At 40.3% G+C, this 24229-nt stretch overlaps 1 protein-coding gene across 5 annotated transcripts in view; it reads right to left on the bottom strand.

Moving 5' to 3' along the window:
- The window catches only part of LOC135220958 (uncharacterized), a 70173-nt gene that overhangs the window by 31133 nt on the left and 14811 nt on the right, over positions 1–24229 (bottom strand). For 4 of the 5 annotated variants that reach the window (XM_064258620.1, XM_064258622.1, XM_064258621.1 and 1 more), the window contains 2 exons: positions 21962–22262; positions 16826–16974 (listed from right to left, as the gene is read on the bottom strand). In XM_064258620.1, coding sequence (XP_064114690.1) covers positions 16826–16974; positions 21962–22262 — 450 coding nt within the window. The remainder of the gene's footprint in view (positions 1–16825; positions 16975–21961; positions 22263–24229) is intronic. The other variant, XM_064258624.1, reaches the window with a different exon arrangement.

The following is a 24229-nucleotide window of genomic DNA, read 5'->3' as shown; positions in this document are numbered from 1 at the left end:
GAATGGGTACTACCACCTGGCCGCCCACTACGTGTGCCGCGAGTTTTGAAATTCTGTCGGACGTCAGAAAATACAGCTATATATATATCTGCCAGGTAAGTATGAACAAACTTAATTGTATTATAACAATAACATTTTGTTCATGAAACTTACCTGTCAGATATATATATAGCTGAATCCGACCTTCGGATGGTGGGTAGAGACAGAATAGGATTTTTAGGAAACTTAAATTAAGTAAAAGATTTACTTCTTGGTTCCTCACCTGATAGCAAAGTAGACTCTGTGATTACTGTCACTTAAGCCTGCTTCTGCTTTTATCAGAGTTGCCAGCCAGGTGTAGACCTGTAGTGCTGGTGCACTCTGGATGCTCTGTCAACGGGGACGTGACCTCAATGTGACAAGACCATCTAGCCAAACATATGGTAGTAACACAGCAACCGACCACCATCTGACCAACTAACCAAAAAACCCCTGACAGTTAAACTAAAGAATGGGAGATTTCCACAGAAGATCTCACCATCAACCAAAAACACAATAAAAAACTAACCTAAACTAAGCTAAGGGATAGGGAGAGAGCTACCTTCAGCCACCAAAACTGTGTCTGCCGAAATGTAAGGCCCCAAAGAACTACAGTTCTCGTAAATCGTTCTCACATCCCGGAGGTAATGTGAGGCGAATACGGAATTGCTCCTCCAAAAGGTGCTATCAAGGATATCTTTGATAGACATATTCCTTTGGAAGGCAAGAGAAGTAGCTACGGCTCTGACTTCGTGAGCTTTCACTTTAAAGAGGCTCAAATCAGTCTTCTGGCAAGATGAATGAGCCTCTTTAATGACGTCCCTCAAGAAGAAAGCCACAGCATTCTTCGACAACGGCAAATCTGGTCTCTTCACCGAGCACCAGAGATTACCTGAGGGACCTCTTATCTCTTTAGTTCTATTAACATAGAACTTGAGAGCCCTGACAGGGCACAGGGCTCTCTCTGGTTCTTGACCCACGAGACCCAACATACCTTTGATTTCAAAGCTCCTCGGCCAAGGATTAGACGGGTTCTCGTTTTTTGCCAAGAAAGACGGGCTCAACGAGCAGACAGCGTTGTCCCCCTTGAAGCCCACTAGGCTACTGAACGCTTGGATTTCACTAACTCTCTTCGCCGTCACCAGAGAAGCTAGGAAAAGCGCTTTCCTCGTCAAGTCCCTTAGAGAAGCTTCATGGAGAGGCTCAAAGGGACTTAGCATTAGATGTTTCAAAACCACATCGAGATTCCATGAGGGTGGTCTTGCCTGTGGAATCTTGGAGGTTTCGAACGACCTTAAGAGATCGTGTAGATCCGTTATTGTCGGAGAGGTCCAGTCCTCTGTGGCGAAAAACGGCAGACAACATACTCCTATAACCTTTAATTGTAGGAACTGCCAATTTCTGCACATTTCTTAAATAGAGCAAGAAATCTGCTATCTGGTTCACAGAGGTCGTGGAAGAGGAAATTCCTTCCTTTTTTGCACCATGCCCTGAAGGAGGCCCACTTAGACTGGTAGACAGCTCTTGAAGAGGCTCTTCGAGCATTAGCGATTGCTCTCGCAGCTGCCTTTGAAAAGCCTCTCGCTCTGGCCAACTTTTCGATAGTCTGAACGCAGTCAGAGCCAGAGTGGAGAGGTTTTGGTGATACCTTTTGAAGTGAGGCTGTCTGAGTAGATCTCTCCTCCAGGGCAACGTTCTTGGAATCCACAAGGAAAGTCATGACCTCTGTGAACCACTCTCTTGCTGGCCACATCGGGGCAATCAGAGTCAACCTTGTCCCTTCTGAAGCTGAGAACTTCTCATGACCTCCCCCATGATCTTGAATGGGGGAAAGGCGTAAAGATCTAGGTCTGTCCAGTTCCAGAGCAACGCGTCCACCGCAATTGCCCCTGGATCCAGAACCGGGGAGCAATACAGAGGAAGCCTCTTCGTCCTCGACGTAGCGAACAGGTCGACTAGAGGACGTCCCCACAATCTCCATAATTGTTGACAGACTTCCTGGTGCAAGGTCCATTCTGTTGGCAGAATCTGATTTCGACGACTGAGAAGGTCCGCCCTGACACTCTGAACCCCTGCCACGAATCTCATCAGGATCTTGATGTGCCTTGCGTCTGCCCATAGCAGAACTTCCCTCGCAAGGAGAAAAAGGGATCTGGAGTGAGTTCCTCCCTGATTCTTTAGATATGCAAGGGCTGTGGTACTGTCTGAGTTGACTTGAACGACCTTGCCTGACAATTTGTCTTTGAAGAACTGCAGCGACAGGAATATCGCTGCCAGTTCCTTTACATTGATGTGCCAGGCTACCTGTTCCCCTCTCCAGGAGCCTGACACTTCCTCCCCCCTAGTGTTGCTCCCCAACCGGAAATGGAAAAGCGTCTGAGAACAACACTAGTCGGGGCTCAGAAGATTTAGGGAGAAAGCCCTCTCGCAACTTCTGAGGGTCGAGCCACCATCTTAAGTGGTCTTTTACTTTGTTTGAGATCCTTAGGATCGCATTCAGGTCCTCCTTCGACTTCCATTCTTCTGCAAGGAAAAATTGAAGAGGCCTGAGGTGCAGTCTTCCCAGCGAGACAAACTTTTCCAGCGAGGAAATGGTGTCCAGCAGACTCATCCACTCCCTCGCCGAACAAGCTTCTCTCCCTAGGAAGGCTGCGACTTTCTCTAAACCCAGCCGCTGACGTTCCTGGATGGAAACGCCCGAAAAGCCCACTGAATCCATCTGAATCCCCAGATACACGATGGACTGTGTCGGGGTCAGATGCGACTTTTCGGAGTTGACCAAAAGACCCAGAGATTTTGCTAGGGCTAAAACGTCAACTGAAGGTCCTTCAGACATTTTCGTCTCGACGACGCTCTGATCAGCCAATCGTCGAGGTAGAGGGATATCCTGATCCCTGAAGAATGGAGCCACTTCGCTACATTCCTCATTATCATTGTAAAAACCATCGGGGCCGTGCTGAGACCGAAACAAAGGGCTCTGAATTGCCAAGCCCTGTTGTCTAAGACGAATCTCAGGTACTTCCTTGAAAGAGGGTGGACGGGGACGTGAAAGTACGCGTCCTGCAGGTCCAGAGACACCATCCAGTCGCCAGGTCTCAAGGCTCCTAGCACCGACTGAGGCGTCTCCATTTTGAACTTGTTCTTCTCCACAAAAAGATTGAGCCTGCTCACATCCAGGACTGAGCGCCAACCCGACGACTGCTTCGGTACCAGGAAAAATCCTGTTGTAGAAGCCCGGTGACCCCAGTCCAAGTTCCAGCTTGTCTCCACCGCTCTTTTTTCGACCATCTGGTCTAAAAGATCGAAAAGGATACTTTTCTTCTCTCCCTGATAAGACGGAGAGAGGTCTCTGGGAGTTGATGTTAAAGGAGGAGGATGTTAAAAAGGGGATCTTGTACCCCTGCTCTACGATCTTGAGAGTCCAAGGATCCGCCCCTCTCTGCCTCCATGCCTCCGCAAAGAACTTCAGCCTGGCACCCGACTGGCGTCTGAAGGACAAGATCTTCATTTGGTGGATTTCGGTTTAAATGAAGCTCTTCCTCTCGAAAAACCTCTCCCTCGAGGAGCTGCTCTCGAGGGGGGTGCCCCGCGAAAGGGTTTGACTTTCTTTGGGGGTTTACCGAATGAAGATGTGGAAGGAACTGCTGGGCGTCTTGAAGACTGCGCCAAGAGGTCCTGGGTCGCCTTCTCCTGCAAACTCGTTGCAAGATCCTTTACCATAGCCTGGGGGAAGAGATGGTCCGAAAGAGGCGCAAAGAGCAATTCCGCTTTCTGAGCGGGAGAAACCGACTTCGCGGTAAAATTACATAAAAGAGCTCTTTTCTTTAGGAAAGCCGTTCCAAAATGAGAAACCAGCTCTTCCGAACCATCCCTGACGGCCTTGTCCATACCACGACAACACGCTGGACAGCTCCCCCAGACTGAGAGGAAATCAGGACGTTCTAGACTGCAAGGTCCAAAACTCCCAAGCAACCAGTCTAAGAAATTAAAGACACTCAAAGTGCGCAGCAGTCCTTCAAGATGGTGGTCCGTCTCCACAGGAGTCCAGGACACCTTAGCAGAAGATAAGAGGGACCTCCTCTGAGCGTCCACTAAACTGGAGAAGTCCCCAAGAGCGGACGAAGGAACCTTTACCCCCACGTCCTCCTTGGTTTCATACCAAATTCCTCCTTTCCCGGAGAGTCTAGAGGGAGGAAGGGCGAAAGTAGTCTTGCCCTGGTCCTTCCTTCGAGACATAAAATCTTGTAGCTTCTTGAAAGCCCTCTTGGTCGAAAGCGACGTCTTCATTTCGACGAACTCAGGGGTCTTAACAGACTTAGAAGACGAAAGTTGAGAGGGAGGAGACCTAGGGGCTGCCGGCTGAAACTTATCCCCGAAGGATGAACGTAACAGCCGCACAAGAACCTTATAGTCCGAGACAGCCGAAGCTACAGGAGGTTCTTCTTCAACTGAACTCCCTGGACTACTAAGTTCCCCTTCCTCCCTAAGAGGAACTGGAGAACGTCCATCCGGATCCGAGTGGCGTAAGTCCAGCAGGCTTAGGCCTGAACAAAGACTTCCGTTGATTGGAAGTCACCGCTTCAGGTACGGAATCGCCCTTACGACGATCCTTTGAAGGACGGACATCCTGCGAACGTAGCGCGTCCTTTGAAGCAACGGAAACTGTCTTAGCAGACACGTCCCTAAGAGAGGAAGCGCGAGCTTCCTGACGAGAGGCGCCAAAAGCGTCCTGCTTAGCCAAGCAAGCGTCCTGCTGAGCGTCCTCAAAAGCGTCCTGCCTCGTCCGAAAAGTGTCCTGCTTCGAACGGCGAGCGTCCTGCCGAGCGTCCTCAAAAGCGTCCTGCCGAGAGCGCAAAGCGTTCCTGCTTCGAACGGCGAGCATCCTGCGAGCGTCCTCAAAAGCGCCCTGCCGAGAGCGCAAAGCGTCCTGCTTTCGAACGACGAGCGTCCTGCCGAGCGTCCTCCAAAGCGTGTGCGAAAGATCTACTCGGAGAACGAGAACGGTGACGATCTGGAGGCGGAGAGAGAGACGAACGAGACGAGAGAGAATGAGACTGCTTCGTCCTCTTGACGGGCAGCCTAACGTCCTTTCTCCGCTTAGGCTCGACTGCTGCTGGGCGAGTCCTTTGAGCCATGAGAGACGTAATCTGGTCCTGAAGGGACACAAGGATATCCTTCGTAGGTGACGAAGGAGCAGAAGGGGCAGGACTGACCCTGCGAGAAGGCGAGGGGCGCGAGGGGACGCTTCCTTCCTTCTAGCAGGTACAGCTACCTGCATCTCAGGTGAAAATGCATCGCCTGGTGGCGCAACCCAACGTCCTCGTCGGTTGAGACTCTACCTCTCTTCTGAGGAGGAAAAGCGTCATACGCGTCCTCTGACAAAAGTGGTGACATAGGACATGAAGCGTCCTCAAAACGAAAAGTCCTTTTCAACGGACGCGAGTCTCTCCGAGCGCTCCACCCCTTGCGCGGGGAGGACGCTTCGGAGGACGAAAAGCAATCCTTCAGGACGCGCGCTCGTGCGTGCTCCTTGGCAGCCTGGGACTTAGCAACAAGGCCTGCCGAAGGGACGCCAGATCGGATGGGGACCCCCGTAACCCTCTTGCGGCTTTCGCACTACCCACTCCCTGAGTCCTGGGAGTCCGATAGAGGGTCTAGGCCTAGAGGCATTATGGGGCCGATCTGACGCCCCCTCCACAACACTAGGGGCACTATCACAAACTTTCACAGGGCCAGTTTCTAAGGCCAACACTTTCGATTCAAGAGCGCGAATAGACTCAAGAATCAGAGAAAGGGTGTTACCTTCTCCAGACACAGCAATAGGGCCCGAAGGCAACAAAACAGGATTAGGTTGAACAAAATCTACCGGTGTTAGAGGAGGAGAAATGTTACATTCCTTACCTTTTGTAGAACTGCTCTTGGAGGAAGACCTCCTGACTCTATCGCGCTCCAATTTACGTCGATAGGTCTCATACATCTTCCATTTATCATCTGACAAATCCTTGCATTCATTGCACCAATCATCAACCAAGCAAACATGCCCCCTGCATTCCATACAAACTGTGTGAGGATCAACTGAAGGTTTAAGAAGCCTCACCTTACATTCACTCCTCACACACACTCTGAAACTCCCTGTACTTGATCCCGACATCATGTACACAGAAAAGCCAATCCAAAATAAAAAACCAATCCACTATTACGCGTGCCAATCCAACAATCCAGAAGTCGATACCAAAAGTCAATCCAGATAATTTAAAGCGAGATAAATCAAAAATCCTAGACGGAGGTACTGCAAACAGTTGTTTCCAGCACCGGCGACAGAAAAAATATGAATAGAAAATGGGAATGGTTCCTGATATCCGCCTCCCAGCGGCGGGAATGGGTACTACCACCTGGCCGCCCACTACGTGTGCCGCGAGTTTTGAAATTCTGTCGGACGTCAGAAAATACAGCTATATATATATCTGACAGGTAAGTTTCATGAACAAAATTATATTTACCGATTGATCTTTGATCAATAGCGAATAAAGTTACTACTATTACATTAAGATATCTCAGTTCTATTCTACATAACGTCATTTATAACAACTACGGTAATAGTGTACTATAGTACAATGATTGAAATACAAGCCAAACGGATGTTATCCAATTCGGTTGTACTTAGAAAAAAAAAAAGTTGTATCTCGTTCAGTTGTTCATGGCTGTACATGTTTATGCAACGAGTATAACGTTAAAACCATACTTTCATAATTCTCTTTTGCTGTTTTTGAACTTATGTAACTAGATGATGGGATAAAGTTAGGCTACTGTAATTTGGTCTCTCATAAAATCAGATTATTGTAAGATGAATTATTGTAACTTGAACACTACAGCTACCTGTATACTCTATAAAACCTTATTATATCTTTACATACTCGAGACACCCAAAGGATTAAAGCTAGGCTTTTTTCATTTTACAGTATTTATAACACTATAATGTACAATGGGGCCTTCCTTAGTCAGCAACCATGGTATCAGTTAATCACTGGTTTTTCCTTGGACCACTTCTCAGTCTATATCGCTGGTATGAATCGCAGCATCAGGGCTTGTACGTGGTAGGCTAAGCCTCGTCCGGGTCTGATAACCAGCAAATGCATGAACAGATTCACATTATGATATTAACTGACAAATAAGGTAATAAAACCATTCTCACCTTACATATACGTATGGCATATCTTCATAATACAGTGGTACCTCGACATACGAAAGTCTCAACTTACGAAAAATTCAAGTTATAAAAGCAAATACGAAAATTTTTTTGGCTCTACGTATGAAAATAGTTCAGGTTACAAAAGGTTGTTGATGTAAAGTCCCGAGATTCGCCCGGACCACCGATAACAATTTTAAAACTCATGCGCCGCCAACTGAGTAGACTCGCCACCATCCTCCCTCTCTCCCATTGGCTCCTGATGCTAGTCACCGCCATAAGATCCTCTTCTCCTATTGGTCAGCATCTCCCATCGTGCATCTACGTAGCAGCGTTCTTCGGTCACTTCGAAGCAGCATTGTTTGTGTACGCACGCGAAATTCGTTCGTTCTATACAATTTAGTTTATTAACGTAAATTCGTTAGTCATTTTGTTGTAGTACTACTTTATTGTGTTGTGTGAGAACTTTAGCACATATGTATACTACCTAACTTAATTACGTACAGTATACGTATACGTAGTCATGGGTCCCAAGAAAGTTGCTGGAGTTCACAGAAAGAAGAGGATGTTTTCTTTGGAGACAAAGATGGAGATCATTAAAAAATATGAAGCTGGCATGCGGTTGAGTGTGATCGCTAAGGAATACAGCCGAAATCCATCGACGATAGGCACCATCCTTAAGCAGAAGGAAGCCATCAAAGCAGCTACACCTTCCAAGGGCGTGACTATTTTGTCTAGCAAGAGGAGCCCTGTGCACGACGAGATGGAGAGGCTGCTTCTTGTCTGGATAAAAGACAAAGAAATCGCTGGCGATGCGATAACCGAGATGGCAATCTGCCACATGGCCAGCACTATTTTCGGCGATTTGATTGCCCAGGCTGAAGACGACGGAGGAGAAGGGACATCGACACCAACCTCAGACTTCAAGGCTGCTCATGGGTGGTTTGAAAAATTCCGGAAACGGACTGGCATCCATTCGGTGGTGCGGCATGGGGAGGCGGCCAGCTCAGACACGAAAGCGGCCGAAGCCTTTATTAAGGGGACCGTCCGCTATGGCGGATGACAAGTCAACTTGAAAAAATAAAAAATAGAGTTATTACTTGTATCTATGCCGAAACATGCCGTGTATGCTTTCCAGAAGATTCAGCCAATTATTTTTACAAATAATGAAGATATAGCGGTTTTTAAATGATGACGTCATCGTAACTGCGTCGTCTGTATGACTGAGTTTGACAGAATCGTTCTTGCATGTTTATTTTTGCATATATACAGGGATTTTTTCAGATTTTTTTCGAGATTCTCACACATCTGGTAGCAATGAAAGGTTGTGTGAGAGAGGAGAGCTGCTCAGAGCGGCTATTTATAGGCGAGAGCCGCGAGACTCAGAGAATGACTCAGTTATGCCACACACCGTCAAAAGGAGTTACACGCACTTCAATCACTTGGCGTTTGGTCACTAGCTATTTACGTTGTTTTTATAACTTCTTAGTGAACTTATAGCAATGCCGAAGTTACCTAAGATCAAGAAGGCTACTCAGTAACTAAGGCTAGAAAAATTAGCGAAGGCCAGGAGTATGCTGAAAGAAAAACACGAAAATTCATTGTTATCAGCGCCCTCATTGTCTCATGTCTCGCCGTCAACATCATTGTCTGGTGTCACGCTGAGGGTATTAATACCACTTTTAGGGGTAGGACCAGGATCCTTGATGTAGAAATCAACAATAAAAGTACAAATAAAGTAATTATAATAATGTTGTTTTGACTTTTATAAGAAAAAAGCGAAATTTACATAGCAAATCTTTGGGAGCCCATAACTCAAAAACATACTTATGCGCATGTCGGTAACCATTACTCGGTTATTTATTATCCAAATTTGGAGAAAAAGATATCATTGGAAAGAGGAATAAAAATCCCACAATTCTGTGTGACAGAATTTTGATTTCTTTCTTTCTTTATTTTTTTAGATTTTTTTGAGTGTCTAGAATAAAAAAAAAAAAAAAAAAAAAAAAAAAAAAAAAAAAAAAAATTCATAAAAAAAAATCAAAACAAAAAATCAAAATTCTGTCACACAGAATTTTACTGTATATAAAGAAGTTTTTATGGTATGATTTTCAATACAATTGATGTCATATTAGCGGAAAAATCTCTACCTATTTTTTTTTTTTTGAAAATCATAATTTTTGCTAATAAAACTAAAAGTTTTTGCTCAAATGACTTGAATTTTTTATGATGAAGGTATTATATATATCTAAATCATATATGAAAATTATCTATTTTGCGTAATAAATAAAAAAAAATAGACATCATAGCGGACGGTCCCCTTAAGATGTTAGTCGAGATGACGATCAAGGAAGACTACAGTTCTCAGCAAGTCTTCAACTGTGATGAGACTGGCCTTTTTTAGGAAAAAATATTCCTCGTTGGACGTACACATCACGGAGGAAGAGAAGAAGCTACCCGGGCATAACCCTATGAAAGACAGGCTTACGCTCGTACTTTGTTTGAACGCCAGTGGGGATTGCAAGGTGAAGCCCCTACTTGTCTATCATTCCGAGACTCCTCGAGCCTTCAAGGCCCACAAAGTGCTAAAGGCGAAGCTTCTAGTGATGTGGAGGGCTAATGCGAAAGCCTGGGTAACAAGACTTTTGTTTATCGAGTGGGTAAATCTGTGTTTCGACCCGACAGTGAAGAAATTCTTGGAAGAGAAGCGCCTCCCTCTGAAATGTCTGCTGTTGTTGGACAATGCCCCTGCTCACCATCCTGGCCTCGAGGAAGATATCCTAGCAGAGTATTCTTTTATCAAGGTTCATTATCTTCCGCCTAACACCACCCATCTCCTCCAGCCCATGGACCAGCAAGTGATATCGAACTTCAAGAAGCTGTATACGAAGCATCTTTTCAAGAGATGTTTTGACATCACTGATACCACAAACCTCACCTTGCGTGAATTTTGGAAGGAGCATTTCGATGTTGTGATATGCATCCGACTCATTGATCAAGCTTGGCAGGAGGTTTCGAGGCGAACCTTGAATTCTTCGTGGAGGAAACTCTGGCCTGATACCGTATCCGCCTGAGACTTCGACAGTTTCCGCAACCAGATCATTGCACTCGGCAAGTCCATGGGGCTGGTCGTCGACAAGGACAACATCAATGACCTTCTCGAGGAGCACCAAGAGGAGCTTATGACGGATGACCTGAAGGAGTTGGAGGCCATGCAACATAACGTCGTTCAAGAAGAGTTCTCTAGCAGCGGCGAGGAGGAGGAGGATGACCCTATGACAACGGCAGAAATTAAGGATGCTCTAGCTGCTTTTCATAAGGTGCAATCATTTGTAGAAAAGAGACACCCCAAAAAGGCTTACACAGGTCGTATGCTTGCGCAGTTTGATGATGTTTGCCTTAGTCGTTTCAGGAACATTGTGAAAAGTAGGCAGAAGCAATCTTCCTTGGATAGTTATTTTCTAAAGAGGCCTTTAGTGAGAGTAAGCAAACAGGAAGATCCAATTGACACTACAAAAAAACAGAAAGTTGAAAGTGGTGAAGAAATTGAAATTTTGTAAAATCGTAAAGTATAAAAAAGTACGCCACTTTCGGAGATATCCTCACTCGAAAGGTAAGCTTCCACATTTTACTACATACGTACGTATGTATGTACAGTATTTCTTGTATACCATGTACACTAATACACTTTATTTACAGGTACTATGTAGTACATATTAGTAGTACATATTAAGTTAGGTATTGAATGGTCCAAATTGTTGTATTTCATTGTTTATTGGTCAATTTAGCTTTATTATAAAATTTACTGGGGTGTTTTTGTAGGGTTTGGAACGCATTAGAAAATTTACATGTAAAATGCGGTTCAAGATACGAAAAGCTCAGGTTACGAAGGCCGCTTCGGAACGGATTAATTTAGTATGTCCAGGTACCACTGTATATAGCCTACTCATGGAATAATTCCACATCATTGACATCAACTTGTAGTTGAGTGGTCAGCAGAAATGTAAACATTGAGTTACATTGCTTCACAGCGACTTTGTCATTCGTTAACCTTTTAGAAATGTTAATAGTAGTAGTGTAATTACAGTAGTAATAACATTTAGAAAAACATTAATTTTTAATTCGAATTTCATTATTGTTTTGGTATAACGTAATCAACTACATACTCTGAACATTGCAGTCATACAAACAATAATTGTCATAGATTATCAAATTGTTGTTTGCGATCGGCGATGAAACGTAAACGTAATAAAACCATTTTTACCTTATATATTATTATCATATATTGATAATAAAATGTACGTATATCTTACATATTATTGGCTTATCTTCATAATAAAAAGCCTCTTCAAGGAATAATTTCTTGGGGAAAGCATTTTTCAAAAGACAAAAATACACTTTACAAGTTTACAGTATGCACTGATTCTGTAATCAGTACAGTAACTATTTTTGATCATAAATGTATATTCATTCACGAAAAAAATATGTATGATCACCGTGACATCACCAAACCTACAGTCTCGTTCGTACATACTATTTTTACATAATGTGATAGTGGTTACACCGTTCTACAAATTACCCATGTATTTTAATTAAGTATCCTCTAAACCCTATCATAAATCACTTTACTTACTTTTTTGTGGAGCCCAAATACTATATTCCGGAAAATTAACGAAATCGCGAATTTTATCATAGAGCAAGATTCACTAATTACGTACTGTGTTTTCATCTTCATTTCATGATTAAATAAATACATTTTTAGGATAAAAATCCTTTACAAATTTCCAAAGACTAATATGAATGTAAATAGCAAAAAAAAAATTTTTGTACTGGTATGAGAAAAGTGTCTACTGCACATCCACTAAAACACCTGATCATTCTTTTGGAAAATCACTAAAATCTTGCTGGAAGAACCAAAATGTATAGGGACAGACACTTTGTTATTCAGTCTCAATGTGTCCAAGAACGAACGCCAATCTCCACTTGCTTATGGAGCTAGGAAACTCAGAGGTAAAATCCCAGTGAACTACTGCCTGGTCCATTTCATTCTTTCTATTTTACAACCTCCTACTAAAGAATGAAAAACTTCTGCTGGAGAAGACAAAGGAACAGCATAGGAGATTAAACCAGTGGAGGGTAACCAAAAGGAATCATACCTCTCCTTCAATGCCTCTACCCTGTAAGGTTCTGCTCCTCAGACTCTCCAAGCATGCCAGGAGGCTTGCAACTGGCCATCTACCAGAACCTGGGGGCTGAACTTTTCCCCAAAAGATATAAAATAAGACTTGTGCCAATATATACTCCCTTATCACCTTAACCTGTGAGCATAAGCAGATAGAAGCATAAGTGTTCTCGCTTCTTCCAAACCGAGTTAGTATAAGAATGAGGACATTAGCCTGCAGCATCAGAAATGAGTTAAAAACTAACACTCTTCCTTGGTAAACTCCTGCTGGTGCCATAAACCCTTAAACCTGGCTTCAAAAACTCCTGAGCACCTCAACCTCTCTAAGGTGATGCAGAGTATGGCAACATACTGAGCAAATGTTCAATACAGATAAAAACTTCAACAATCTAAAGTGATACTCCGTTTCAGCATGTCAGCCTCAATTTGTCTCTTCAAAGGAAAGCGAAAAGAAAACTGATCTTCTACTAAAGATGGGTTTAAGTGCCAATTAAATACCTGTATTGCAAGAGGCACTGTGCTGTGATTTCATAAGATACCAGAAGACAAGTCCTGGCAGACATAGAGGGATGAAACACGCTCCAGTAGAAGGAGAAAGCTTGGGTTCTCTTTTACAAATACTTAAAGAGCACTGAAAACTTGAAGACAGGTGAGACCTATCTCTTAGTGGCCTTTTTCATAAAAAGCTCAATGCTCCATCAAACGCCAATCAACCTGAAGGAGATCCTCTTATTCAAACTCTTCTTCTGCCAGAGGGCGACAGGAAGAGACAGCTGGTTACAGGAAGCGACACCTGGCAACAGGAGGAAACAGCAGGCGAGTACCTTCACTGCATCCATGGCTCGATGAAAGGGAGACAGGGATATGCAATCTGAAGTGGCTCAGTTGAGTCCACACAAGTCTAGCTGAGCGAAAGAGAAAAAAAATGTTGGGAGGCAGGGGAGTTACAACAACTCTCCCACCTCATCCAAAAGCGAGCCTATAGGCTTGAAAGCATTCCCATGTGACCATCCTCAGAAAGCTATGCAGCTAGAATAATATCTAGCTTGGAAACAACAAGATAAGGCAGTCCCCGGGTTACGATGGTCTCGGCTTACGACGTTCCGAGGTTAAGGCGCTTTTCAATTATATCATCAGAAATTATTTCCAGGGTTACGACGCATGTTCCAGGGTTACAATGCCTACAAAACTGATCTGGCAGATGAAATATGACACCAAAAATGCAAAATAATCAATATTTAAAGTTTTTTTTGATGAAAAATGCCATATGAATGCATTTTACATAGTTTTCAATGCACCAAAAGCATTAAAAGTACGGTTTTCTTAGGATTTTTGACGATGTTCCGGCTTACAATGATTTTCGGCTTACGATGCATCTCAAGAACGGAACCCCCGTCGTAACCCGGGGACTGCCTGTACTCTGACGATGGTAGATTCGGAAAGAGAACACTAATTGAGGAAGAAGTAAGAGATTTGCCAACAGCCGACGATAAAGCAAGTAAATAATGAACAAGTGCTTTTCAACAGAGAAAGAGGAATAGGCTAGCAGACAAGGATTTAGAATGAGCATAAGGTGAAGAGATTGGTTAAACAATCGACTGAGGCAACATGACATCAGAATAAGTAAAACTTGGTAATGATTATTTTTAATAAATATAGCTGTCTATACCTATATAATTAGTCCTATTGGTGCCAACAGCCTCTACTAGGTGCGATGATGGCAGAATTCTCATACTTATGAAGATAAACGTTTACCAAAATGATCTTTCTGGTAACACATTTGAAAAGGCTAAGAGCATGAAAAACGGAGAGGCAGGTGACGGAGGCCACAGAACCACATCGCCCTGAGAACCGACTCAGTTCCCTTGCAACAGACTTTTCCAACTGTCACAGGGCAGTCCTAGGCTTGGGCTACAGACGGGCAAGGGCACCAACACCTTACCTATTATAAGGGAATGCAAAAATGATTGCACATTTTGGGGAGAGCCACACTGGCTCCTTAACCAATTCAGACAAACCTTATACCAACCAAAATAAGGTTATGTCCTGTTCCAATTCTCAATGCATTTTTCCTGAACCAAAAGGGGAGTGAAAGGTGGAGCTAAAGAGTAAGCCTTATTATTAACTAATGCATTAGCAAAGGAAAAGCCTAGAATGAGTATGGATAACAAGACAATGGACCTGGGAAAGGGGGAGAAATGGCAGGTTGAAAACCTGACCTACCTAACTGCAATCTACTGCTGCCCTTCTCTTCCTATAACAAACTTAACCCTGGATAAGTTAGCAGGGTCGAGCACAACCCGAGGGGTGTTTAAAAAAACATGTTTTTTTCCCATAAATCATCATTTATCTCGAATCTGGGTGTGATCGATCTGCAAGAGGATAGCAGAACACACACTACAATCATGTCAAAACTTGCGTTTGCCTTCCCCCTTTTCTGAGTAATAGTTTGTTTTGAACATGTGTGGGATACATAGGCAAAGTTATCAAGTAGTGATTTCCTGTCTAACACTGTTGACTCTGGGATAGTTTTATATTGTTGGAAACTCTAGGTACGTGGTGTGTGCACATTATGCATGCCTTGGTCGTGGCTGAGAAGAATTATATTGCCAATTATTCCAATTTCTTTCAAACGCCAATTTCTCAGTTTTTGCATTTTTTTTTTTTTTTGCATTTTTCATCAACAATGGCCAGCCGGCAGTATTCTCTGGGGATGGATGTCATCAACTTACTTCTAATGGAATTATAAAGTGATTTTGATGATAATTTAGAGGATGCCGACAACTCTATATGGCAAGAAGCCAAGTTTGTGGACAGAGAGTTCGACGCAAGGGGAATGACCTTGAGATTATTACGACACAAGAGGGGGAGAGAGGGGGTGGGTCTCTGTCTTTTCTGGTGACAGATTGAATGAGCTTATGTCAACAAATCATGATGCACTGTAGAGAGAGAGAGAGAGAGAGAGAGAGAGAGAGAGAGAGAGAGAGAGAGAGAGAGAGAGAAAGAGAGAATAAATTTCTGATATGAGAGTAAATTATACATCTTAGTGTAGATATTTTTACATAATTCCATTCTAGGATAATATGAGTTTACTCTATAAAACAATTGGTCTTTTCCTATTTAATTTAGGTACCAAAATAATTCGTGAAATCTTGACAATTTTTTTGGCAAAAAAAATATAACCTTTTTTTTATCTTTTTTTATTTTGACCTCTATGGGTTCGAGACCTTTTCTGGCAGTCACATATTATAAATAGTAATTTTAGGAAGGATTCCCTTAATTTTTGTGTGTATATAGCATATTTTGTATTTTTTGTAAATATATTCGTAAATTATTGTTTGAGACAGAGAGAGAGAGAGAGAGAGAGAGAATAACATTTCTGATATAACAGTAAATTACATCTCAGTGCAGATTTTTTTACATAATTATGTTCTAGGATAATATGAGTTTATTCTATAAAAAAAAAAAAAATTAGCCACTTCCTATTTCATTTAGGTACCAAAAAAAATTTGTGAAATTTTGGCCTTTTTTTTTTTTTTTTGGGGGGGGGGGGGGGGGGGCAAAAAAAACTCACTCTTTTTTTTTCTCGTTTCAGATTTTGACTTCTATGGGTCCGATACCTTTTCTGGCAATCACATATTGTAAATAATAGTTTTAGGAAGGATTCCCTCAACTTTTGTGTGTATATAGCATGTTTTGTATTCTTTTAAAATATTTTCATAAATTATTTTTTTTATATACTTATTTTTTTAAATATATTTGTAATAAATATTTAATTTGTAGATGGGTATGATTTATCTTCTCAGTAGTGTTCGGCAATGGTGAAATTGATTTTAGAAATTAAAATGTGCAGCACAGCTGCAGTTTTTGAATTTTCACAAATTTCTCTGGGCGCTTGGGTTGAGCTCGACTCCACAAACCTTTAAAGGGGCACCAAAATAGCGATACCTGTCCAGGGTTAAGCAGAAAGTCCTTTGAAAATCCCTACTTCCTCGCATCTATTCTCAAGATCACACTCTACACCACTGCAGCCAGTGTAAACAGTGTGTATCTCCTGAAAAACAACAACTGGCTTATACAGTAATCCCACAGAACCTGACATTCTTAGCCTAGATTTCAGTGGAAGCACCCTAGGAAAAATAAATGTACAGTACGTACTGTGATAGCAGCAAACAGTCATGAAATACCAACAAATGCCTATACATACATAATGGTGGTAAGGAGAATTTTGACAAGAGCTAAAACAGTAGAAACACACCTGGTGGAGAACAGGTGTACTAGACAGTCATCCGGGCAGCCATTCGATCTTGTGTTTGAATGCAGACTCGCCTATTGGCGCAGAGATATAAGCTAACTTTAACAGTAGTTAAGAAATAATATTCATATCAGTGTATTTAATAATTTATACTAAACATCAAAGGAAATACTTCGTAACTTACAAGTTCATTATTCTTTAACATATCTGTAAAGAGAGGATTGGATGACGAAGAATAGCTGCTATTGTCATCGGAAGAAAGTGGCCTGGCAACTTCAGCTGACAGCCCTGGGTTGGTGACAATCATAGGATCGCAGTCAACAACAAAATTTTCTGAAAATGCAAAGTTTGTGTTAATAAATAGACATCTACAATTATTCAATCATTTGCTACAGTTAAACACCTACACTGAAGCTAAACCAAATTTATGCAAAGCCTAAAAATAAAATGAATAATTGTAAACATGTGCAAAAAACAGTCCTTGTGAGCTTTTAGATATATTAGTACATAAGTTCTGTTCTCCAAGTGATAACATCTGTCTGTGAAAATGGTAATAACATGTTAGAAGGGTGGTGTTATCTTATCTCTATACTATTGCTCTTCCAATTAATGGAGAAATTTTGTTGGGTAAAAACTTCAATGCATGACTACCAATGAATGCCAGAAATTAATATATCTGCAATACAGTAGGTCCCTTGATTAGTGAGGTTAAGCAATGTAAAGTTTGGTCGGTGTTTGAACAGGCGACTACTGTCACATAAGCTACTGCGACTATCTGTATAAGCATAAATATGGGGCACAGGTATGCTCAGAAACTCATCAGACATTAATGGTTGGTGTGAAATCCAACAAAGTTCAAAAAGAATCTGAAATCACAATCTTGTATACAGTCGTTCCCAAATAGTTATTCAATCTTTTTTTCTTAAAGAGATCTGTTTTCTTAATTACAGGATCATTCAAGTCTCTATTTTCATATAACATGTGTTAAATGATGCAACTGCATCATAGCAACATGTTGTTTGTTTGTATGATGTTTTTACGTTGCATGGAACCAGTGGTTATTCAGCTATGGGACCAATGGCTTTGTGTGACTTCCGAACCACATCAAGAGTGAACTTCGATCACCAGAAATACACATCTCTCACTCCTCAATAGAATGCCTGAGAATTGAACTCGTGACCACCAAGGTGGGACGCCAACACCATACCAACCGCACCACTGAGGTGCTCATAGCAACATGTGGCCAATTCCTTGATAAAGAAATTTTTAAAACTACATACACAATACAAGAAATTCTCTTTACACACAAAGCTTGGTTAAAACAATATGCAAATCACACTTTGCAGGTAAAGAGAATGATTTCATTTATTGCACTTAATTTTCAACTTATTTCCTTTCCAAGGAATTAACAGTGCTGCATCAATCTGATTCCATCATCTACAGAATAAAAAATATAAGAAACTACAGAAGACTTATTAATGACAATTTTCTATAAGATACATGAAGAAGTGCAGTGTTTTTCTTCTAGACTTATCCATACTCGTCTAAATTTAGTGCTGCCTTTGATTTGGTTAACCAAAATGCTCTTCTGAGTGAATTTTGTAACTTAAGTATTGCAAGATAAATACTTAATCCCATTCACAGTTTTTTCAAATGACTGTCAGCAGAGATTTGTGGTTGACAGTGTCGTTAGTGACTGCAAAGTCATTTTCAATGGGATTCTTGAGGGTACTGTTTTGGCATCTGTCACATTAGCCACTGCCTCTTGACACTCACTGTGAGCTGTTCATGACAGACATGTACACTCTCCATAGTTTTATTTCCATTTCCCCCTCGTCTGTCTACTGATTTTCTCCTTCCAACCAAGTTAGTCTACTCTCATTCTTTCACGTTTTTATGAACTTTTAGATCTCTGGTTGTTTTGTTATAAAAGTCCATAATCATGATGCCTCTATCAGGACATTATAGTGCTCCATCACAAACAGGTCCTGCTTTTTTCTACATACTAAGATCTCAAATATGACTAAGATCTCAAAAATGACTACTTCTTTTTCTCAACTCTTCATAAGAATCCAAATTCCCAATCCAGGGTGCTAGTGGACTTACAATACTCTCATAGATTTTCAGTTTGTTGGTTCTAGATATTATTAATTTAATTAGAGACTGCAGTAGTATCTACTTTTCACAGCAATTTTAGTGTACCTGTACCTCCTTTTCAATGAAGTACTGGTTGTCAAAATGCTTCCCCAATATTTTCATTCACTTTTTTGTTTAGTACATGTTACCAAAATTTCCTTGTAAATTCTGTTGTTTGTATGGTGTTTTTACGTTGCATGGAACCAGTGGTTATTCAGCATCGGGACCAACGGCTTTACGTGACTTCCGAACCACGTCGAGAGTGAACTTCTATCACCAGAAATACACACCTCTCACTCCTCAATGGAATGGCCGAGAATCGAACCCGCGACCACTGAGGTGAGAAGCAAACACCAAACCAACCACGCCACTGAGGCGCTGTAAATTCTGTTGGAATAGTTGAATATTTCTTGTCATCTTTGTTAACTTATTTAAATTAGTTGACCTTTATTTCTATTCTTCAGACTGACGTTTTTTTCTTTTATAAAAAAATATCCCTTTGTATTTTACTGTTGTTGATTTTAATTTTTATAGTGCCATAATAAACAACAATTGGTGGAAAGGGATTGACACCTTTTCTCAGTCCACTGTTGAGGTTAAAGTATTCTGTCCTGTTTCTTACTATCAGAATATAATTGTTCTGTTGATATCTGCAATAAATCATTCCATTTCAGTTATATCAAAAGCTGAATTTTTAAAACAAAACATCTTTTTCAAAAGAACATCAGTCATTATCTCATTCACAATCTTGAAGGTCCACAGAAATTGTTTTTTTTTTTTGTATTCCAAGTATGTGTAAATATTGATACTGATCCAAGAAATTTCTGACCTATTGTTTTACTACTTTTATTTTTCCCCTGTCTGGATATTAGCAACCACCTAGAATTTGTCATTTAGATACATTGCTAGAAGTAGTGTTTCATTTTCTCAACAGTGCTAATTAGGATTATATTCAACAGTGAAAGAGGTCCTGTGTTGGCCATTACCTAACAGGGAACTCCTGCTGCAGTATTACCTTTGTTCCCTAAGAGCTACTGAGTGCTACTTACTTTGAAGGGCATCACAAACATTCAGCTGAGGTATCATACTGTCACTTTACTTAAGACTTCCACTTTATTATCAAATTGTAGAACAGACTTCATGGCAGCATTTTGGATATAACTGCTAAAAAGTTTAAATGTTGCTATAATACTACCTACAGCAACTAGCATCATGGCATAAGTTATTCTTACTTATCTGGAATTCTTTATATATTGCCCATCTAAAGACTTATTCATTTATGATTATTAGATACTTTCACATATATTCCTACTTTGCAGAAGTTTCCTTTCCAGTTTAATACCCATACAAGCTTATTTCATACACCTTCAATCTACTACATAGTTGGCCTTACAAAAAGGTAGATTAATTTTGCATGAATATGCTATAACAATTTCAGCAATTATCCACACTCCTTATGACTTACGATGCGCCTACTAACATTGACATACGTATAACTACAGATTTCAGTAAGTGTTCTAAGTAGTGAGGTATGAGCCTGAAATCAAAACAAGATTAAGAATTTACTCATTATTTAACAAAGTACCTTGCTCCAACTATATAAATTGCTCAGTAAATGCTGTATTAAACTTAGGTATTCTGAAGTAGCACGTATCTATGACTTTAACTTCATTTAATAATCTTGTAAGATTTTTAAATATATCAGTTACCACAAAGATAGGTATTTACTGTAAAGCTTCCTATATCTACAAGAGATTATAATATTTATACAGGTTCAGTTTTTTAACCATTAAAACATACTGTTCTCTGTTCTAGAAGTCAACAATATTCTGGAATTTCATCTTCTGGACAAAGTTGTTCCAAAGGCCAATTTATGCAAATTAATAATGGTATCTTATCTACCTATATTACAAAAGCTTAATTTTGATAGAGATCAGTCTTCATAAATCTTTATTGCTTGTGCCTCTACTATTTGCTTTCTTATACCTATACGTACTATTTGCTTTATAAAACATATGCATCTACATACCATTTATGAAGTGGCACAGTTATGTCATTCCTTTTAACCTTAAAAGAGATGCTCTTCAATAGTGGTATGTATGCTGATGCTAATAAATTAGTTATTCTGATATTTCTCAATAATTACTCAGTTCTAAACAGCTTTTGTCTATTAGTTTATTTAATGTTCATTCTTTTATTTGTATGTCACTACATCTCTGCATGTTTCCTCTTTAGTCCCATATGGGCAGTTTATCCTAAGAAAACTTGCTCACCACATTAATTGACTTGTTCTATGTAAATGCTTGCACATTACAAATAACAATAAGAACAGAATACATTTAGGAAATAAATGCAAATTATCAGAAAATAAAAAAAGTCACTTATATTCATTTCCCTACAACAAATAGATAGCCTACAGCTGATACTGCTTTACACAGTTACCCTTATTTTTCACTTTCCACAAAGAGGCAAATATTAATATTTAAGCTCAACATGAAATTAAGAGGCAGTTTGTTCAATACTATGATCAGTTGTTCAAGCTTCTGTATTACAACTGACTGTAATTTCACAGAAACATACCAAGTATGTCATTACCATAGGAACATAAGATCAAATAAGTTAAAATCAACATAAAACTGAGAAACCCCATCCATAATTCATCCACATCCATTTGTGAAATGTTAGTATGTACATTATCCCTTTTCCGGTACATCTGAGCTTTCAAACTATTCCAGGTTCCCAATGGAACAACAGGTATTTCATGTTACTTGTGCTATCTGTAACAGTATGTACTACTATATAATGAAAAGAATATGTTAACAGAGATGAATCAGTAGTGGATAAGAAAAATAGTCACTGTCTGTTAATTGACATGTTCTCAGTCTGGGAAGAAAGCTGAAGCAGAGAGAAAACAATTTTCACTAAAACATTAGAACAAACAAAACAAACTAAATCTACTTTCACTGTTCATACAGTGATGTGAAGTAACCCAAACCAATATTTTGTTAGAATACACTTAACAAAAGAAAAGCATAGCCACAGAGTAGTATACAAGTGAAAACTCAAGACATAGAATTCTCATCCAACTAATCAAGCATACGAAATTGTTATGAGTAACCTTACAACCTATGGTAAACTTACAAGCACTGCAAGCAATAATACAAATATTACTGTATTACAGTACCTTCATCAACTTCCACACATGATAAAGGATCAATTGGTTCACCTGCGCAGGCTTCATCTGCTCGATGTGGCATCTGACCTTGACCATCGACTGCTGCACTAAGTTGTTGATTTCTACCATCAATATCAAGTTCATCCCTCAGGTCATCAAGAAGGCTCATGTCATTTTCTACTTTGACGGTCAAATTCATCTCTTTCTTTCCTTGACCATCTCCAAAATTACCTGCCATTAGCATTGAGCTGTTTTCCATCTTTCCTGGATGGTTTTCATCTACACCATAATCAACTCCAGATGTGTCACTCTACAAAAAAGAAGAAAAAAGAAAAAATTATTTGCAGTTCAGCAAATCAAAGCTCTAAGTGCCTCTAGCACTTAATTCTGCTGCCTAAAAAATACTTAATTAAAAAGAAATTTGTATTTTTCCTAACATATGAACCTGTTTTCATACATGGAGTAATACGCTGTTACCTAGATTCATCTGTTCACGATTCGTCTCTGAAAAAAACAAAATCCTAAAGCTATCTGGGTCATGTGGCATGACCCTCACCTGACCTACATCGGCCATTGTTTTACAATTGTACTAATACTAAAAGGGAACTCTTTGGTTACATGCTGAATTTAATTACCTATGAGGATAGAAGAAGACTAAAAAAAAAGCAGAATATAAAGCAAATAATAGCATGCATACTGCAATTTAAAAAAAAAAAGTAAACTCCATTTTCAGATATTCAAATTATTTTGACAGCTGGGGTTTGTTAACAAGGTGATGAAGAAGTGATGACTGGGAGAAGAGATTATGTACCATGGCAAGGTTATGTGTCAGTTCATCTACATATTGCTGTCTGATTAAAAATTTTTATTTTTGTACTCTTATTTTCTTTAAACCTTTCAGTTTCATACGTTATTCTCATGGAATTACTGTATTACTTACATGTTCCAGGCAGATACATATTCTTTCAAACTGATTCAATATCAGTGCATATATTTTTTCTTTCACAGCTGGAAGCTCTGCAAGCATTTTACTCCATGCCAGTCTTTCTACATTCACTTATTTTTCTTGAATAACCCCTTCATTCTTAATAATGTCTTCTTTTGAAATAGGCAATTATACAGTGGTCCCCCCGTATTCGCGGGGGATGCGTACCAGACCCCCCCGTGAATAGTTAATCCGCGAATGTTTGGAAACCCTATAAAAACGCTAAAAACAGCCTATTTTGTTAGTTAAAACTTAAGAAAAACCACTAAAAATTTTCATACTTGTTTTTTTAATAGTTTTATCCACAAAAAGTGCATTTTATGATGAAATTGATAACAAAAACCAGGAATTTGTGGATATTTCTCATAGAAAAATGCCGCGAATGCACGAATTTTCCGCGAATAATGCAGGGAAACGTTCCCGAGAGAAATCCGCGAATGTGTGAGTCCGCGAATCCGGAGAACGCGAATACGGGGGGTCCACTGTAACACTAATTTGGCAAATTATGTTTTTATTTACGTAAATCCTTTTTGGTTTAAAATATGAAATTTCTTTGTCATCATCAATGTTTCCAGTACCACTAGATGCAAGGAGCCTTTATGAAATTCTGCCACTCACGTCTTTCTTATAATTTATCGTCTACAAATCTACCCATTTACTACCTTCTCAAATTCTCAGCCATGCAGATCTGTATTCCAACTCTTCTCGGGTTCACAAGAGCCTAGCGACACTATCCCAATAAATTTTCCTAGGCATTGTGGGAACATATCCAAGCTCTCTCTATCTCCCTTTCATCATCAACTCCTTAATGCATGAAACTTTTCTGGGCTCAGCTCGTGTCGGCCTATGAAAGGATCCTTAATATCATTCTTTCTAGGTAAAATTAACCTAAAATTACCAGAGAAAAACAAAATTAAGAAAATGTCAGTAAAACTGACTCGCTCACTCTTAAAAAGAAGTGTCGGTATGATAATAGGGCGAGTGTGGAACACTACCACGAGACAATCACCAATTAGAACTTCAATCAGAATCCCCCCAAGAGAGAGCTGATACCAACGGGCGATGCAGCCGCTACTACTACTACTAGAGGACGCCACGGACAGCAGCGCCCCTAGCGGACATCCTTAATTTTTAGCGCTAGCGTCAAGACGCGATTTTCCCTTGTGCTGTGCTATTTCTGGATTTATCTCTTTAATCTACCATGGAACGCTCTGCTATTGCCACGGCTAAGTTAAGTAACTCATAAGTAATATTTTACCTCATTTTTATCTTCCGGGTACTTGTATTTTCCT

This window comes from Macrobrachium nipponense, chromosome 2 (assembly GCF_015104395.2).
Source record: "Macrobrachium nipponense isolate FS-2020 chromosome 2, ASM1510439v2, whole genome shotgun sequence".
In the NCBI taxonomy this organism is placed as follows: domain Eukaryota; kingdom Metazoa; phylum Arthropoda; class Malacostraca; order Decapoda; family Palaemonidae; genus Macrobrachium; species Macrobrachium nipponense.
This window is presented reverse-complemented; position numbering and strand designations above follow the sequence as displayed.